Source organism: Colias croceus, chromosome 23 (assembly GCF_905220415.1).
Source record: "Colias croceus chromosome 23, ilColCroc2.1".
Lineage (NCBI taxonomy): Eukaryota > Metazoa > Arthropoda > Insecta > Lepidoptera > Pieridae > Colias > Colias croceus.
This window is the reverse complement of record NC_059559.1, coordinates 740,565-761,690: the sequence shown is the minus strand read 5'-3', so window position 1 is coordinate 761,690 and position 21,126 is coordinate 740,565. Positions and strand designations below refer to the sequence as shown.

General features: G+C 36.1%; 1 protein-coding gene across 1 annotated transcript; it reads left to right on the top strand.

Moving 5' to 3' along the window:
• The first annotated feature begins 1,401 nt into the window (after positions 1–1,401).
• On the top strand, positions 1,402–20,042 carry LOC123702408 (transferrin-like). Its single transcript, XM_045650154.1, has 11 exons — positions 1,402–1,678; positions 14,090–14,198; positions 14,602–14,729; positions 15,141–15,292; positions 15,535–15,679; positions 16,160–16,311; positions 16,602–16,741; positions 16,904–17,101; positions 18,242–18,439; positions 18,902–19,299; positions 19,540–20,042. Exons 1-11 carry the CDS (start codon positions 1,594–1,596, stop codon positions 20,001–20,003), a joined length of 2,169 nt encoding a protein of 722 aa, XP_045506110.1. The 5' UTR covers positions 1,402–1,593; the 3' UTR covers positions 20,004–20,042.
• The last annotated feature ends 1,084 nt before the right edge of the window (positions 20,043–21,126 follow it).

Below are 21,126 nucleotides of genomic sequence, written 5' to 3'. Positions count from 1 at the left end.
AAAAAAAAATACGTAGAAAAAAATAAATCTTAACTTTTCTTAATTTTTCCGCGCGGATGGAGTCGCGGGTGGAAGTTAGTCTATTCATATAATAATATTATTGTACTAGCACTAGCTGCGCCCCGCGGTTTCAGTTCAATTACTTAGAAGCGATTAAAACTTATTAAGTACGTCAGTACTCAATACTTATTTAATTATCCGTTTATAATCATTTTTATAATAAGATTCAAATATAACAAAAAGATGGAACGAGATAAGATTTAAAAAATTAACTTACTTTTCAATATTAAAAAATTCCAAAAAAGGACAGCTTTTAAAGTTTACTATAAATCATTAGATACCATACCTATTTCTAATGCGTGGGTGTACAAATTCATAAAAACTATTTTGCATTAATATTCTCCCGGTATAATGCAAATTAAAAAAATGTTATTGTTTTATTTTATTCAACGTAGTTTTTACCTACTCATAAACTGATGATGATTGTAGAGTAGCAATTCTTAGACCGAGGTCTCCAAATAAAAGCCTTAGGTATTTCTTTAATACTTTTAATACTTAGATCAACGTACCTACCTATTGCATATGTGTGATGCCCTACAATGATGATATAATATGTCTGTAAGATTTCTAATAGAATCATGAATCTATTATAACGATTTGAGAATTATTCTATGACTAACTAACTAATGTTGAACTAAAGTTCTTTGAGCGTAGTTCACAGAGTAATAATTATAAGTAGAGAAATGTGAGAAAACGAGAAATTTTATATTATCTGACCGCGTTTATAGGGATATGAGATATCCTTGAAACGTATTTCAAAGAAAACTGCTTTTTTTTATGTCAGAGCAAGCAAAGGAGCAGGTGGGCCACCTGATGTTAAGTGGTCACCACCGCCCATAAACACTTGTAACACAAGGAGTGTTACAGGTGCTTTGCCGGCCTTTAATGGACAAATACGCTCTTTTCTTGAAGGCCCCAATGTCGTAGTTGTTCGGGAACACCGCAGGTGGCAGATCGTTCCACAGTTTCACCGTACGCGGAAGGAAGTTGCGGGTGAAGCGGACAGTGGTGGAGCGCCAACCATCCAGATGGTGCGGATGGAACTGGTTTTTACGGCGTGAGGTCCGGTGGTGGAACTGTGGTGCTGTGCTTTGCTTTTGCTTTTTCCAAACTGTGCTTTGCTTTCGCCTTTATATTAAAAAGTACCTAAATAACTTAATTATGTAATTAGTTGCAAAATTCTGTATTATATGCAATAATTAAACTATTCATAAAACGACCTTCTTTACAGATTAACAAATAACACAACAAACCGGTATCCGGTTTAAACAGAATTTAAATAACTCATTGCAGTATGTTTTGGGCCAAACCAAACTTTACTCGAGTCCAGTTTGACCAAGTCGTTTTATTTCAACAACATTCCATATTAATTCAATGATTTACCTTGACGCATCAGTTCGCGCATGTACTTTAGAATAAGATGCCGCGTTGACATTGGAATAGACTCGTTTCGTGATAAAAAAAAAATAAACGTCAATAGTTTTGGCGGGAACTTTTGACGTTCCTTTTTTTTCTGTGGCGCCAAAATTAAGAATGGAAAGTTTGAAAATTTTAATATTGTGCTCGTTTGTGAAGTTTGTTTTATTACAAGGTGTTGGATCAGGATCAAATGGAAATCGTAAGTATTTTGATAAAAAGAAAACATTTTATCCTCACGCGGAGTTTCTTTTTACCAAATTGGGTATAAAACCAACGTTTTAAAATTGTTCAATCGGATTATTTATAAAACAATATGTAATATACAATATAATGTTTTTTTTAATTTGTTTCGAAACGAAGCAATTACGCTGTTTTGCGACATGATTTCCGTACTAAGTAGGGGAGACCGGGTACAAAAGTAACGGTGGGTCGAAAGTAACAAATGCTCTCTAGATTTATCCAATGGGCGAACACCGCTTAGCCTCTGTCAGGTGATAGCCGAGAGTGCCCCCCTTAATTGTATTCATTCGCCACGTGCGCCACGCGTTGTTAGGCTGTGTGACAGGACACAACGTGTTTTCACGAATCAAAAGTAAGATTTTCGACATTTTTTTATTAAACGTTTACGTAGTCTTAAAAGGATGATAGAAATCTGAATGTTTGCATATCCATTCTTGATTAAAGTAATTGTGACTTGCTCATAATCATTTTAATGTAGCACGTTCCGTTTTAAAGTTTTGTTGCACGTCTTGGCAAAAATATAGACGGGTACAAAAGTACCCTATGGGTACAAAAGTAACATGTTATTTTTGTCCCATTATGATTATGTATATTTTTATTTACACCTTTACTTCAACAGAATGCCGTGATAACGAACTAGATCGAGGAATTACCGACACGGCTGACGAGCATTTTGAAAGATGATTTTGGCACACGTCACATCCTGTTACAAATGACTCGAAATTTTGTGGATCATTTGTAACAGGATGGCGGTTCTTAGTACGCAATGACAAAAAGAAAAATGATGGTCAGAACGCTGATACCGGATACCTTAAGATACTAAAACGTTTTATATTAGAGAATCTTAACATAAAATATTATAGTATCTTCACCGTGTGTGACGCGCTTTAGAAGCGTTGCAAAAAAATATAATATTTGCCATATTATCATATTATTAGATTTATAAAAAAAATAAAAGCCGGGAATACTAGTGCAGCTACCTTGCGTCGATCGAGATTTACTAATAACAAATAAATTGATCTACGCGACTATTTAATCGAGTGCTCTACAGTTTATTTTCGGTTATCTCCATCAACGAGCATAATGTGAATAATTTTTTTTTGTTAACCTTGGTGAGGTATTGGGAAAGATACCAATTTGAGCCAAAATATATTTGGAATATGGACGAGACAGGGGTGACCACTATAATACCAAAACCTAACAAAATTATAGAATAAAAAGGCATTAAACAAGTACATAGGTGCCATAACCTTAGCAGAGCCTGGAAAATTAGTAACTGTTACTGTTGCCATTAATGCTCTAGGAGAACACATCCCGCTTTTTTCGTTTTGCTGAGGGTCCTGGTGGTTGTGATGGAGCTGGGAATGCTTGTGGATGGATGCAGGATGTAGAATTTTTAATTATAAAAGAATGATTTTAATTAATCTCATTACTTAAACTAAGAATATTTTTTATCGATTTGTTTTGTATTACATATATTTGTAAGTATTATATTTAAAATACAAAAGTTGGTTTGTTTTACTAATACAAAGTCTTTTAACAAATAATTTGTTGATTTACCATCATAATATTGTATTAATTACCAACCCCTTTATCTTGTTACTTTCGACCCACGACGTGTTACTTTCGACCTGCTTACGGGGTCGAAAGTAACAACTGACGATTTTTTTTTAAATTTCGTTTATTAATATAAAACACTACATAATGTAATAAATTGAAACGCTAGTGTAAAGAATATGAACTAAATTTATATATGGTTATATTAATTTAATGATAACAGTAACACCCAGTGAGAAATCAAGGCAAAAGTACAAAGTGTTACTTTTGTACCCGGTCTCCCCTACTTACTTATAAATTATAATAATAAACACACTGAAAAAAGTGTTAGTGTACCTGAAGGTAAACAACTAAGGTACCTATAATAAACAATAATTATGTTTCACCATACAGAATATAAATATAATTTATGGTTGAAGCAATTATTTGAATTATTTTAACAATAGCAATTCAATTTTGTTTCCGCCACAAAAAAGTAAATTATTTTAAAATTAATCATCGCAAGAGGAAAATGCAGGTTGAAAATATTTCAAAAGTCATGAGAACTCCTTGGTTCGTAAAATACGAATACAAGGTGATCTTTGAAATATATTTTTGAAGTGAAACTTCTTTATCGGGGTTGGAAAAAAATTTAGTGTAACATTTTTTCGTTACGCGTGACATTTTTCCATTACGCGCCATCTTTTTCTTATCCCTACCACGCGTGATTTGACGTATTTCTGTAAAGTTGCATATACTTAGTAAATTATTTTTTGAAAAATAAGGTCATAAAGAAGTTTCACTTCTTACGTGTGTAGGTACACTAGTACACGCACATATTTTTTTATGCACATGTATCAGAATTAAATTCTTAAAACATTCCGAATCCCTTAACTTTGGAAGTTAAATAATTAAGTTCATAGCGAGTAGTAATGTAGAGGATACTTAGTATCTAATGCTCTCCTCCCGTGACTTCGTTCGCTTTGTTTAAAACCTAAAAAATTATATTCTAAAACCTTCCTAGAGAATCACTTTATCGTTTACAAAAACTGCATCAAAATCCGTAGCGTAGTTACATAGATTGAAGCATAAGTACATAGAGACGGACAGACAGCGGTCAGCGATAGCGAATTTGTTTTATATTATGTAGTGATTATCTTATATATTGTACGGACGATAACGATCACAAAATTAGATAATTTAATGCACTGATAAATATATTTCAGGACAATTTTCACACACGGCACGATCTGATGCAAAAATTATCCGCGTAGGTATACGTACCTAAAGGCGATTATACCTATTTCATTAGCTTTGTGTCAGAAGTGAAACTTCTTCAAAGATATTAATATCGTCGCCTTACTCCATGACGTGACGGTATTGCCATGATGCAACTTGAAATTTTCCTCTCAACGCGCCTAAAGAAGTTTCACTTCAAGATGGTACCACAGATGGTACTATGTATAAAATCGCGCCTTTGCGGTGTAAAAGGGAAACCTTGCAAACAAACAAATTTTCGCATTGATATCTATTAACTAGATGTTCCCTTTTTTTTATGCTATAGGATAGCAACCGAGCAGACGCGTCGCCTGGTGTTAAGCGATACACGCCGCCCATAAGCATCCACTCCACTGGGAAGTGGATGTGTTGCTATCCTCAAAGGGATTTGGAAGGATTTAGGGAGAAGGGGCGAGGATGGGAGGGAATGAGGATAGGGAAGGAGAGGATGGGTAGGGGATGGGAAGGGATGTGGGCCTCCGGACCCCTCACTCACCGTACGGAACGCGACAGTAAACTGTCACTATGGCGCCGATATTCTGTGAGGGTGTGGTACCTTCCCCGGTGCGAGCGTGGCCCAATTCGTGCCGAAGCATGCTCGACTCCCACTTATGAATACCGCTTTTACCCGCATTGCTCCGCTTCTATTGGTCTAAGCGTGATGATATATAGCCTATACCTTCCTCGATAAATGGAATATCTAACAGTGAAATTATTTTTCAAATTAGACGCGTAGTTCCTGAGATTTCCGCGTTCAAGCAAAGAAACAATAACAAACTGTTCAGCTTTATAATATTACTAGCTTTCCGCCCGCGGCTTCACCCGCGTTTTCAAAGAAAAACCCGCATAGTTTCCGTTCCCGTAGGATTTCCGGGATAAAACCTATATCCTATGTCCCGGGGTAAATAGTAGCCTATGTCCTTTCTCGGCTATCAAAATATCTATATACCAAATTTCATGCAAATTGGTTCAGTAGTTGAGGCGTGATTGAGTAACAGACAGACAGACATATTACTTTCGCATTTATAATATTAGTATGGATAGATAAGCGTAGTATATTATTATTAGTCTGTGAGATAAGGATTCAAAGGATACTCTACGGGTCTTCACCAAAACAAAAACAGGTAAAAACTCAAGCAAGGAGTAAAAACATTACTTAGTACTATTTCCTTTGAGTAGTTAACTGGAAAAACCCTGTATTTGATTCTAGAGTAAGTATAATAAAATGTACTTCAGATCTGCGAAATAACCGGTTGTTTACGTGACTTTTCTCGGAATAATCTTGTGCAAGTAATTATAATATTAAAGCAAAAAAGCTGAATTTATAAGCCGTAACATTACTTTCGGAAAAATATATATTACTTGATAATTATGGCTAAATTCAGATAAAACAATCGCCTCTTCAAAAACAGAAAAACAAAAAAAAAGTAACATTTTCGATATTTATTAATTAAATCTAGGTTAATCAAATAAATTTTGGGTGCATATCGGATAGGTTTGAGAATCGAACCACATCTATTTTTATTTTTTTCATATTATCGGTAAGGAAGAACAACGTTTGCCGGGAAAGCATTCAATAATTTTATAAATACCAAAGTTTTTTGTTTGTTTGTCTTTCTGTCACGTTGCAACGGAACGATTTTATGGTATGAATTTGTGTCTAGAGATAGGTTCGAGAGTGATACCTATAGACTAGTTTTTATTGCGTTAAATTCAAATTGAAGTAACCTACATTTAATTGCAAGAATGCAGTTACAAATATAGGTAGGTGTAAAGTTAACCGCCTCCTTGGTACAGTGGTTGACGCGTGAGCGTAGAGCCGAGGGGTCCTGGGTTCGATTCCCGGTGGAGACGAAGAAAAAAAAATGTCGCGGTCTGGCAGGACACAGAAGGCTGATCACCTACTTGTCCCTAAAGAAAATCGATCAGTGAAACAGATGTATGCATAATGCATCTGCCCCTTACCCCACTAGGGGACATGGGACTTCACTTTAAAGTTAAAACACCTTATTCTCATGGGAAATTTCTTTGAATACGCGAGCGAAGCCGTTGGCAAAAAGCTAGTAATTAAGTGATAGGAAGTTATCAGTAACGAGAGTAATGAAGAAATAAAGATATTTTTTTATATAATGGTTTTAAAATAGAAAATAACTAGTTCCCACGACACATATGTGATATGGGATCCTAGTATTTTCACACGACTTAATAAAAAATCTTATTACTTAATTTAGTTTTCATGATATGAGAAGTGGTACTTAAAACTTGGCAGTGTTGTAACTTTTTGTAACAGAATAACAATTTTTGAAGTAAAACTTCTTTAGGCGCTTTAGGCGCGTTGAGAGTAAAATTTTAAGGTCGTGTCATGGAGTAAGGCGACGATTTTGGTATCTCTGAATCTTGCGAAAGAAGTTTCAATTCTAACAGGTGTGCTTAGTGTAAAGAAGTTTCAGTTTTTTTCACGAAGGAATAAAATAATGTCACTCATAAACCTAGTATAAAACTAAAACTAAATCGTTATCCGCAGTCTGTGTGTCTGTATGCATCTTGAAAATTACGCAACAGCTTTCGATGTGGTTTTTTAATTGATAGAGTGGTTCAAGAGAAAGATTTTAGTAGATATATAATTTGTTAAGTTAGATAGCGCAGGTGAAGCCGCGGGCGGAAATCTAGTAAAAATATTTATTTATTTATTTATTTTATTCTTTATTGTACATAATATACCAAACATAAATAAGCTATACTATAATTACAATTAAGATGAAAACACACGGCACATACGTACTAAAAGGCGGCCTTATTGCTTAAAAGCAATCTCTTCCAGGCAATCCTGATTGGTAAAGAATGTATGCTAGAACGCGACTTGGCGCAAATTCAATGAATAAATATATAGGTACCTAATAAAACCAAAATGTTTAATTTCCGATCGTACATAAGTAAATATCGCGCGGTCAACTACAAGGCCATAACCTTTGAAACTCCGGCAGGTTTTTGTCTGCGTTTTTTCATATGTAGGGTCCCGTTCTTGTTTCCTAGTCACTTTTTATATTATGTAGAAGTTGTTTCATGATTTTTAATTACATATAGTAAGGTATTATAAAGATGAAGAGTTTGTTTGAACCCGCTAATGTCAGGAACTACTGGACTGATTTAGATTTTCGAGCCTCGGGCATATACATTATAAAAAAATCGTATTTAATTCAAATTAAGATTTAAATAATGAAACACGCAATTTGAATGGGAGAACTCTACAAAACCGCATCAAAATCTGTTGCGTAGTTTGAAAGATCTAAGCATACATAGGGACAGACAGACAGCGGGAAGCGACTTTGTTTTATTGATTAGTTTATGACTGAAATGACTGTGGACTGTAGTGACTGATCACCCATCCGACTAGGCCTTGGCCTGAGGCCCTTCCGGCCTCCTCCACTCAAGGGACAGCCGACAGCTCAAGCCGAGGTTCGCGATCCCCGCCAAGGGGAAACGCCCTTGCGCATGTCGCTACCAGGGTGAACCTTCAGTTCACCCACGCGTCCGCTTTAAAATGTAGAAGCCCTTCTGGCTAACATTGAGAGACACCACACAAAAAAAAATGTAGGTAGTGAGTGAAAGGTGCGAAGCATCAATGAAAAGTGATGCAATTTGTGAAGGAAAACTGTTAGTTTCGCCTTATTTGTGAAAAATAAACATAAACTACACCAAAATCATAACAAAAACAAAATCAAATATTTATTACTCACTTATTTTTGCAAATAATTCTTCATTTTATACCTAATTATTGTTTACGGAACCACATCGTATGTTTAATATAAAAATTACTTATCTTTGTGTTGAATACATTTCCATATGTTGAAGAATAAAAAGCTTAAAGGCTTTTTTTGTATTGATTTCAAGTATTTTAGTGTTTATATTCATAACTAGCTTCCGCCCGCGACTCCGTCCGCGCGGAAAAATTAAGATTAATTATTTTTCTACGTATTTTTCCGGGATAAAAAGTATCCTATTTTATGCCCAGCATAATAAGGTATAATTATACCAAGTTTCATCGAAATCGAACCGTTAGTTTTCACGTGATGCCTTCATATACAGACAGACAGACAGACAGACGGACAGACAGACAGACAGACAAAAAATTTTTTAATCAAATATTTGGGTTTGGTATCGATCCAGGAACACCCCCTGCTATTTATTTTTTCAATATTTTCAATGTACAGAATTGACCCTTCTACAGATTTATTATATGTATAGATATCCTACGAACAGGGGAAGAACCTTCTGTAACAAAACCTTATTTTTATAAAATCCATACTTAATATTATAAATGCGAAAGTAACTCTGTCTGTCTGTCTATTTCTTAATCACGCCTTAACTACTTAACCAATTTGCATGAAATTTGGTATAGAGATATTTTGATACATGAGAAAGGACATAGGCTACTTTTTACCCCGGGACAAAGGATAGGTTTTATCCCGGAGATCCCACGGGAACGGGAACTATGCAGGTTTTTCTTTGACTGCGCGGGCGAAACTGCGGGTGGAAAGTTAGTAGGTATATATTGTAGAGCAAAGCGATGCTAAAAGTTTTAAGTAAGTAGTAAATCTTGAACTAGTGCTGAGAAAATCGGGCTTTTGCTAGACCATTTCAATACGTCTAAAGACTAAAATCCGGTCCGGTCCGGTCTTACCCCAACTCACTATACATACTTACTGCCTTTTTAAAGAACACCTTTACGAACTTATACCAACTTAATAACTAAGTAGTTTTTCGCGCGCGGCTTCTCCCGGTTTAACTCTACCTATAAAAAAGGTCTCTTATAAAGATAGTAGACGGACAGACAGCGACAGCGACATTGTTTAATGCTATGTAGTGATAATTAACTTGTATGTAGGTACAATAAATTAAATGCAAATAAAAATGTTTGAAATATTTAAAAGCCTGTTAACATTTCCATACGGAGGTTTCGAATCCGCCTCCTTTGCTTTATCGTAGAGATACATGCCTAGAGCGAACCAACCATGTGTTTCCACATGAAGGGAAAATTCGATTCGAGACTTTATGTTTCACTGGAAAAGTCTGGTTTCGGTAAATACATCCTGAAACTCTACATATGAAACTATATCTATGGGGCCATCCATTAATCACGTGATGTTTTTTTTGGCATTTTTTGCCCCCCCCCCCCCCTCCCCCTTGGTGATACGTGGTGAGGTTTAAGACTACCCCTCCCCCCTCCCCCTATATCACGTGTATTTTTTCGTACCTGCAATGAATCAATTTTTTATTTATAAAAAAATACTGGTATAAGTATCATCTAATTTTATTATAGAAAATTAAATACTAATAAGTATAATAAACGTTCAGAGGTAGACAGAAAGATTGCAGTTTGTTTTTGAATGACATAAAAATAATGAAAGAAATGCGAAAAAGTTGTACGCGTTTGACTAAAAATAAATACATGTAACGCCGCTTTTCGGTTGAGTATCGCGCGGTTGCCGAAAAAATAAATACACGTGATACTTTACCCCCCCTCCCCCTGGTGATATTTCGTGATTTTTTGATGGACCCCTCCCCCCCCTTTCGAGCCTCACGTGATTAATGGACAGCCCCAATACTACTATTATAAAGCTGAAGAGTTTGTTTGAACGCGCTAATCTCAGGAACTACTGTCCGATTTGAAAAATTCTTTCGGTGTTAGATAGCCCACTTATATTATATATAGGCTATATATCATCTCGCTAAGACCAACAGGAGCGGAACACTACGGGTAAAACCGCGGCGCCCAGCTAGTTATTAATACAAGCCTATTATAATCCAGGTAGGCAACACAATTAGATGCGTCATTAACAAAGGATAATAACTCAATAACATGGTATATTATTAGATTTTTAATAACATCTATACAAATATTATAAAGAGGAAAGGTTTGATTTTTTGTTTGTTTGTTTGTTTGTATGAATTGAATAGGCTCCGAAACTACTTGGCAGATTTGAAAAATTCTTTCACCATTCGAAAGCTACATTATCCACGAGTAACATAGGCTAGGTTTTATCCCTGAAATCCCACGGGAACGGGAACTATGCGGGTTTTTCTTTGAAAACGCGGGCGAAGCCGCGGGCGGAAAGCTAGTGCCTTATAAATGCAACAAGGTTTTTCTCATTATATAATCTGTTAAAAGCACTTCACACGTGAACAGTGACGTCATTATTTATCTGTGGTTTTGCCAGAGGTCGCGATTGTGTCATATTTGTGCGAGATTCCAATTTCACAAAAAAGAACCGGTCACATCGAGTTTTTTTTTGTTTTTACTCTATAATTTATGGAGATTTGGCTGAGTTTGAAACGTCTGTTTGTTTGTTTCGAATTTCAAATCTTTCGTCAATGTGTCTATGAATGTTTTTCATATAAAAACCAGAAATGTACTTAACTTATTCATGCCATAATATCAGCTGTATCAGCTGTGAACCCGCGACTTCACTCTACCACGTTTATATTATTGTTTGTTTCTTTGAACGCGCTAATCTCTGAAACTACTGGTCAGATTTGAAAAGTTCTTTTTGTGTTAGATAGCCCCATTATCGAGGAAGGCTATAGGCTATATACCATCTCGCTAAGACCAATTGGAGCGGAACACTACGGGTAAAACCGCGGGGTACAGCTAGTGATATATAACCCGAGTGTTTTCCTAATATCTGCAAAGTCCATCACTCCGCACACATTACCTGAGTTTTTACCTAAGTACCTATTACGGTATTACCTAATAGATTTTAACCAAGGCGCTTAGTGTAATTACTCATTGCAGTTTTCCTGCTATGACGGAAGAAGTCTTACATTGCGTTAGTTTTCCTATAGGTGACATTCTCAGCATGTCCCATGAATTTCCGCTATTTATAAGGAAATAGCACATTATGTTGGATAAAAATGCAAGCAACATAGAGAAAAATACCGCCCACCGTCTTTGCACTATCAATGCGTAATTTGCACGGCTATTACAAGCACTTACCAAAACGAAAATTCAAAATACTGTTCCAATCACGGAGAATCGGGCTTTTAGCTCACTAGCGACCGCGGCTTCGTTCGCTTTGCCTAAAACCTTAGAACTAATAACCGAATAACGTAATATTAGAATTTAGAACCATCACTCTATCTATTTAAAAACCCGAATCAAAATCCGTTGCGTAGTTTTAAAGATTATTTACATAGGGACAGAGAAATTTACTTTGTTTTATACTATGTAGTGATTAGATCTACCAGACAGCCTCCCAATAAGAGTACATAGGTAAGAAAATTAAGGTTTATATATGAGGAAGAATCTATAATATTACGTAACAATTTTTGCAGATATTTCAATAAATATTGCACCACAAAGATTTGACCTTAGTAATGTCAATGTTTTCTTACCTTGTTAATAAAAACAAATAAATTAAATTGATGTGTCTGTTATTGTGACTTCGTTTGTAAAAAATAACGAACTTGAAAAAATGAATCATAAAAGTAGTTCATAAAATTATTTGTTTGAACCGTTTAAACTCGAAAGCTCGTAAATCGGCTGGACCGATTCTGACTCGACTTTTCTCGCAGGATACGAACTTGCTATTAGTTTTGGCATAATTACTTATAAGGGCTTTCCGCAAAGAAGTTAATGTTGACGAAGTCGCATGCTCTAAGAAGTTAACTTGTCAAAAAATATAATAGTTGAATTTGGTTATTTTGATGTCATTAATGTCAAATATATGAAAAATATTTGGTAAATGAATTTGGTAATTATTGAATTTGGTAAATTAGTTTTTAAAATAAGATTTTGATGCCTCCCTTTATACAGCAAACACTTGTCCTTTGCCTAAGGGGTCGCCTGGTAGAGATCACTCTGAAGTGATAAGGCCGCCCCGTTACACATATTAAAGCTGTAACTTTGTGATTTATTAGGTATATACTTTTATATTTTATAAAAACAATGTGTGTAATGAAGTGTCAAATAAATAAATAAATAAATAAATAAATAAATGAATCACACTGAGGTTAAAAATTCATAGAATTATTTTTAACTAGCTTTCAGCCCGTTCGCCCGCTTTATAGAAAACTTATCAAATTATATACTAAATCTAAATAGTTATATTATAGATCTAAGCATACATAGAGACGGTCATACCGCTTCAGCGGGCAGCGACATTGTTTTAAACTATGTAATAAATAGTGACGTCAGATTGTTTATGGTCAAATTTAATAACACTATAACATAATTGTCCAATTATTGATCCATTTAACCCTGGATTAAGCCATTTGCGATAACATTTACAAGTAATTACCCCTCTTCACGGCTACGGAATAACAAGGAAAAGCAAAATTATAGATGAGGTGTCCATTTACGTCTATGGTCATTATTGTTTGTCCTTTATATTTTTAATTTATTTATTTATTCAATTTAATACACACAACAGGCCACGATCTTGCCGGGTCCATAGGCGCCACATCAATTTTACGAGCAGATCGCAGCCCAACAAAATATGTACAATTACAATACTAAAATGGGATACAGTTTAAAGTTATCTAAAGCGTATTACAATAAATTCATATTTAAAAATTCGATAATTCAATATTACATGTATGAAAGAAAGACAATAAAAATAATGGTTACATTACACAATACATAATTATCACCTTGTATCTTCAGAAATAGAAATGCCTGCTTCTCTACATACTTAGTATAAAATATAGAACTAAGTCGCTGTCCGTCTCTATGTACCTATACGCTTAAACGTTTGTAACTAGGCAGCGGATTTGGATGGGGTTTTTCAATAGATAGAGGTTGAAGTATATAATTTATTAGGTTTTAGACAAGATGCGAAAAACTGTCTGTGTGTCTGTCTAGATATAATGGTAAATGTTGCGCAGTATTTGTTAATGAATATTAAAAATCGTTCGAGTAGTCACGGGTCAGGCTCCCGGCAAGATGAAAGACGAAGTTCCCGTCTCGTGATGGAATTTTATCTATTTAAAAAAAAAAATCTTTTTTATAAAGCACTAACTATGCCCCGCGGTTATACCCGCGATAGTAATATACTAAAGTATACATTTGAATGCTATAAGACTAATTAATATCAATTGGTTCAAGTAGTTTTGAATTAAATCGTAATACCAAAAACTAGGAAAAAAAAAATATCTACATGAATACAACTGACCAATTAAATGTGTACCTGAGGCTGTTATTGGAATATCTATTAGACTAATAAATTCAATAAAAATATATAATTTACAAAGTGTGCGAAAACAACTTATAATAATGCTAATTTTGCTTGTCACGTGATATATTGTTTTTGTTCATGTTGTTATACTAGTAATAATGGTGCAATATCGTTTAAAATATTCATTTTTTGCATTATGAATAATATATTATTCATATTAATAATGAGAATTTAACAAAGAATAAAAAATCCCGCCTGACGATCGAATTTTTTGTATTCCTTAAAAAATCTTATAAATAAAAAAATTAATGCAGTAGCTTTTCCTTTAATTATAATTCTATATTTAATTTCTATTTATTTAATATTTTGTGTTATTTTTCCAGTTCGACTTTGCATCGTAGAGGGGAAAGGGGCGTACAAGCGTGGGGCAAAGTTCTGCCCCGTTTTGGACGAAGATAATTCTGGAATAGAATGTGTATTGGGTACGGACAGGTAAGTTTAACCTGTGGTTTAACTTTGTAATTTTAATAATAATTTAGATGGTTTTAAATCGATCACGCTAAAAGTGCTGATTTCAAATATGCGATTTTTTTTTCTTATTTTATTAGCTTCACCTGTATGTAACCGACTCCTCGAGTTTGACTCAGTTGAATCCACCAGATTATTTATCAAGGATCGGCGACAACAAAATAATTTTATTGCGAAAGGGGTCTAAACGGAATTAAGACCAAAAGTTGTAACGACACTTTATTACTATAGTTTTAAGCCGTGCAGCGTGCGCCTGTTTCTCTATCTGTCCCTCTCTCTCTCATAGAACTTCGTTCCATCCGGGTTTCCCACCTCTCAAGTGTTTTTTTTTTATTTTTTTAACTATATTAATTATTATTGTTTTCAGACTAGACTGCCTCAGACGTATAAGCAAAGGCACGGTTGACTTCGGTTCGTTCAGTCCTGAAGACTTAATAGCCGCTCAGTGGGCAGATATCGATGTTCTAGTGACCCATGAACTACGGCATAGAGATAGTAAGCACAATCATCTTAGGATACGTAAGATAATAATCCATTTTCTTTCAGATCGTGAAAGATGAAGCCGTAATTTGCTTTAAATAAAATGTAAACATGGTGTTCAATCTGTCCATATTACATTACATTTACATTTACAATGCAATATTACCTTAAGACTTTCTCTCTGTTTTGTAGTATATTATGTACAATAACGAACAAATTAATAAAATTAATAAGTAGAAATTCTGCTACTTATAGTAACTCTTTTACAGGAGAGTACAAGCGAACTATAGTCGCTCTAGTAAACCGGAAGATCATTCTCAACCACCTTTTGTCGTTTACTAACCACTTACTATTTACAATACTTTATCTTAAAGGAGCTCTTTGTCGTTTATTTCCTATTTACTACTTACAATACTTCTCTTACAGGAGACTACGAGCGAACAGTAGTGGCAGTAGTCAACCGTAAGATACTGCCAGACCACCCCTGGTCGTTGGACGCAGTGCTACGGAACACAACGCTGTGTCACCCCGGGAATGGGGTGAACGATTTACGACCTCTTTCTGATACTTTATCTGGGGTAAGTGATATTTTTCTAGGCGATAGATAAAATTTTACACCTTATACTTTCATAAATAATAGGGTTCATAATTGTCTACTTTTTGTGTTTGCAACGAAGTTGTTCATTCAATGTTATAGAACGATTATAGCCCACATCTACTAAAGTAGGATACTTCAGGATACTCCTTTTCCAGGACGGAATTATCATCTTACTCAATCGATGTTTATTAAAAAATAAACCATTATTTTTATTTATTCCAGTATCTAGAATCACTAGTCATCACCCGCTCCTGTGACCCTCAGCTGTCTCTCACTGAGAACAGACTGAAGGCCGTGGCTGGTTTCTTCGGAAAGGCCTGTAAGGCTGGCTACTGGGTGCCTGATGTTGTTAGGGATGCTGAATTGAGTAAGTAATACTTTTTAGATTCATACTTTTTAGATATAAGGTACCATTTTAATTTTTAACCATCAGATTGGCGCTCCATCATCGTAAATTATAATCACCAAAAAAGTGTACTCATACTTTTAAGATATTAGGTACCATTTTAACCACCAGATTGGCGCTCCACCATCGTAAATTATCATCATCAAAATGTACCCGACATTAAGTGGACCAGCTACTAGCCATAAAAAAAGCGTTTGTACGGAGAACACGTGTCAGAAGTGAAACTTCTTTGGCAAAATTCAAAGATACCAAAATTGTTGCATTACTCCATGACGTGACGGTATTGCCATGATGCGACCGTTTCACTTCAAAAATGCATGGGGATTTTGGGAGTGCTTTTACGTAATCAGCGTACGCAAAACTATTCATTCAGCAGAGTAAATTGACGGTGGGACACAACGGTATAAACGAAGATGTTTTATGTTTCCAATGTATTTTCAGAGCGTAAATACCCGTCACTATGCGCAGCTTGCGAGTCGAGCTGTGACTCGACGGACCGCTACTGGGGCGTGAGCGGTGCGCTGTCGTGCCTGCTGGACGGTGCCGGTGACGTCATGTGGGGCGAGCTGGATGACGTCACCGCGTACTTCGGGGTGAGTGGCGTGGCATGGCGTGGTGTGGTGTAGCGTGGCGTGGGGTGCCTGTATCGATTTGGAGAATGAAATAACAATGTATTTTTTAATTTTTAACTTTCCCGGTCGTGGCTAGGGAATTTTCGAAAACCTTGAAATGCGGGTTTATTTCCTTTTAACAATAAAGCAATATTTCCTTTCAACCAATCTTCTACTTTCCCTATTGAAAATTTCCAAACTGAATAATGCTATCTGCCAATATCCCAACCAACCTGTCTACTTAATTAAATAACTGATTCTCATAATTACAGTTAAACACAAACTCCAGCATGTACCCCAAATCCGATAACTTCGCGTACCTCTGCCGAGACGGCACGTGGCAGTCGCTGAAGGATAACCACAACCCGTGCGTCTGGCTGAATAGACCCTGGCCGGTTATTGTTGCTAAACGGTAAGAAATCTAGTTAATTTACTAATCAAATAAAGTCATTATATAAATTTATAAAGAATAGAAAAAAATCGTTCACGAGGCGGGACTCGAACCCGCATCCTTTCGCGCCATTCCGGGGCGGACGCCTGACCAACTTTTATCAATGTACTATAACCCTTCCAGCAAAGCAGCAGCAGCTGTAACCAAAGCACTACAGGCCATCTCCAACAATCTCTACGACAATCGCTGGCATACCGCACTGTCAGCGTTGTTAGAAGCCCGGGAACCGCCGCGGCCTGAACACAAAGCACCCTTGGATTACTTAGCAGCTGCTGAAGGGTTTAGGGAGGCGTATAGCCAGAGCGGGTGTAGGCCACCCAGGTGAGTGGACAATACAAAAAAGAGCATGTAAGAACATGTGTCAGAAGTGAAACTTCTTTGGCAAGATTCAAAACAAAATTATCTTACTCCCCGACGTGACGGAATTGTTAAAGCGCCTAAAGAAGTTTCACTTAAAAAATATAAATAAAAACTTCTTTGTGCTTCTTTCCTGTCGTTGTCGTTCCGCGCTCTCGCTCGCACTTCAAGCCTTACGGAACGCCTCAGAGCGAGGTAACACCGCATGAGTCATGTTTTTTCGTGCGTGCAGCCGGCTATCGAATTATAAGACGTTGTCACGTCAAAAAAAATTTTAAACAAAAACACAATATACTTGGAACGAAGTCCAAAAGTTGTAACGACACTTTTTGCTATAGTTGTAAGTTTTTCTGTCTGTCTCCTCATTCCTTTACTAATTAATCAAAAGGAAATTCGTTCCATCCAGGTGTCTTTCCAGTTTTTGGAACGAACTTATCGCGCACGTCACGAAATATCTTCAAGACACTTTTGCGTTAGTTCGTAGCGCTCTCCAAGAGCTATTTTTAGTATTAGCATTCCTTCACGTATTTCGTTTATCATTTAACTCCCAAATATTGTTACCTCTTAAATATTTATTTCAAAACAAATGGAACTTCGTTCCAATCGGGTATCCCATATGTGACACTTCAGACATTAATTATTATTTTGACTGACCGGTTGGCTTGGTTGGTAGTTACCCTGCCTTCCGTGGGTTCGTTCTGTGGGTCCGGAGGACGTGGGTTCGATTCCCACCCAGGGAAAATATTTGTGTGATGAATATCGATGTTTCCTGTGTGTCTGAGTGTTAATTATCTTTAATGTTGTGTTGTTAATTATCTTTATTAATTATCTATATAAGTATTTAGTTAAAATTATATATGTATGTTTATCAGCCATCTGGTTTCCATAACACAAGCGAAAGCTTAGTATGGGATCAGATCCTGCCGTGTGTGAAAATTGTCCTTAAATATTTTTAATAATAATATGTCGTGTGGTCGTTGTGGATTTTAGAACTTTTTTATATGAGAGCATGTATGACTGTTATTTTTCAACTTCGTTCCAATCGGGTGTCCCGCGTGTGACATCTTACATATTTATTTACTGGTGTGAGTGGTGTCGTTGCAGACACGTGACACTTTGCACTACATCGCTACTAGAGCAGAACAAGTGCTCGTGGCTGAGCGAGGCGGGCGCAGTGTACGGGGTGACGCCGCCGCTGCAGTGCGCAGTGCGGAGCGGCGAGCGGGCCGCACTGCGCGCGGTCCGACAGCGGGACTGTGACGTGGCGCGAGTGGGCGGCGACTGGCTGCGCAGCGCCGTGAGGTATGGGAGGGTACAGAACAAGTGCGAGCGGGCCGCACTGGGCTGAGCGAGACGGGCGATTATATTATCCGCCCGCGGCTTCGCCCGCGCTATCAAAGAAAAACCCGCATAGTTCCCGTTCCTGTGAGATTTCCGGGATAAAACCTATCTTATGTCCGTCCTCAGGTTTCAAGCTATCTCTGTATTAAATTTGAAGTAAATCCATGCAGTTCTTTTTGAGATTAGCCCGGACATACAAACAGACAAAAATTCTAAAAACTGTATTCTTGACTTCGGTATCTATTGTAGATCACGCCCCAAGTATTCAGTTTTGACTTTCCATTTTATTATATGTAATAATAGATTATACTAATTACATACTTTGTTTTTTATTATAAGTTTTTTTTACAAAATAAAAAATAAAAACTAAGAAATGAAACAGCGATTGAAAAAAAATTAATAATGTTTACTTTTTATTTTCAGAGAATTCGATCTCAGCCCAATCCTATACGAAGTGACACCCATCGTAGAAAAGATGAACACAGTTGTCGCGTATGTCAAAAAGGGCGCAAATATTAACAAGATGGCGGATTTGCGCGGCAAACGAGCTGCTTTCCCGCGCTATGACGGCTTCGCTTGGCAAGCTGTTATGGATTATTTATCAAAGAAACAACATTGTGATGACATACTGAATAATTATTTTAGCGAAATATGCGCCCCTGGATTGGAAAAATACAATTTCAGCGAATCGATCGTGAATAGATTCACAAAATCATGTTATCAAAATGGCGGAGACGAAGAAAGGGCAGCTTTGATGTCGCTTGTTGACGGTCATAGCGATGTTGCATTTATTAGTATGAATGCGTTTAATTTATTTAAAGGTTCGTTCATATATTTTTTTAATTTAATTTTCTTTTTTTTGCAAAGTTGTTACATTTTTAACTAGTAGTTACTATGTATTTTTTACGGACCTATTTTATTGTATATACCAGTTGTTTTTTTTTTTATTTTATTTTAGTCAACTTAACTGTTATCTAATTGAATTAATAAAAACGCACGTAAACTCTTTCAATACTAAAAGTGGTTTTAACAACAAACTTAATTTAATCTCATTTTTACAGCCGAACAAATTTCATCCGGCACAAGCAAAATTAATGACATCGTCCCACTGTGCCCCGAAGACAACGCCAAATACTGTTACATTAGTTGGGCCAACATCGGCCACTTATACGTACCAAAAAATATATCAGACGTGCGTCGCCACGAAATAAAGAACGTCTTCACCAAACTGGACCAGCTGTTTGGCAAACATCAACCATTCCACAGCCCAATGTTTAGTTTATACGGGCCATTTAACCACCAACTGGACGTTTTGTTCCACAACAATACTAAAAGTTTAGCTTCAGAGGAAATATTCGGAACGCATCCATACGACACGATGCCTTTCAACTTCGAACGCAGAATTTTGAATGACACATTTGACAGCTGTCAAATAACGGAACAAATGAATAGCGCGCGCAAACTGACGTCGGGTTTATTTTTAATTGTGCCAGCTCTAGTCGTTTTCGTTTTAGGTAGAAGTTGATTTTGTATTAATTTAAAAATATAGCGAATGCACTATAAATATTTGTTTCATTTCCGACCCTTGAGCAAATATGTACCTAAGTACATATTTTTATCCTACAAATCTTAACCTATCCTATCCTACTACTTATAAAATATATAAATGCGAAAGTTTGTGAGGATGGATGTCATTGTGTACCTATGTGTATATTTGTTACTCTTCCACGCAAATACTACTGAATCGATCAACACTTATGATAGATTTTATCCCGGAAATGCCACGGGAACGGGAAATAAGCGGGTTTTTAAAGCTAATAAGGTGAAGAACGCGCCACTTGATGCTCTTAATTATTATAAATATTTAAAACATTGGGCTAAAATACCCACAATCTGATCAGGAATAGTAAATACACTGTATAGATTTTGCCTGTTGTTTAGTTTTCAAAAACCATTTTGTACCACCTACCAAGTTAACCTACGGAAAACTCGAATTACTGTTACCCGAATTAAGATTCGACGAACGGTTGGTAACCTACGGTTAAACCCCGAAAACGGTTGGTTGAACTTTAAAAGACCTAAAAGACAGATGTTATGGATGAAAACTTTTTAAATTCCTTTTTTTAAATTTCCCAGATGAATCAATTTCCAGATGCACTAAAACCAAATTTTTAAAATGTATTTTTTTGTTTCCCGTAATATGAGACAGATATATTCTTAAAAAAAAAATCAATTGTTTTTGATGCTAAGTTAACTTTCGCGTCTCATATAAGTACTTAGAGTACGTTACCTCCCGGGCATCTAAAATGCTAGGATTTTTAATTAGAAATATAAAAGTATTTCGGAATAATAAACTTAAAATCTCACTATACAACTCATTAGTACGAAGCATTTTGGAATACGGAACGGTGGTCTGGAGACCTCACTATGCGACACACATGAAGAATAGAGCGAATACAAAAAAGATTTATTTGGCACTTAATTTATTCAAACGGATTATCACTGGTCTGCAAAGAAATCCTCCTTTGAATAAAAATATGATAAACATGGAGATCCTAACATGCTGAATCTAGATCTGCTTTCAGTTTTTTTGTATCACGTCTAAATTATTTTTTTATTGTCGTTTTTAAATACCTCAAAATTCTGTA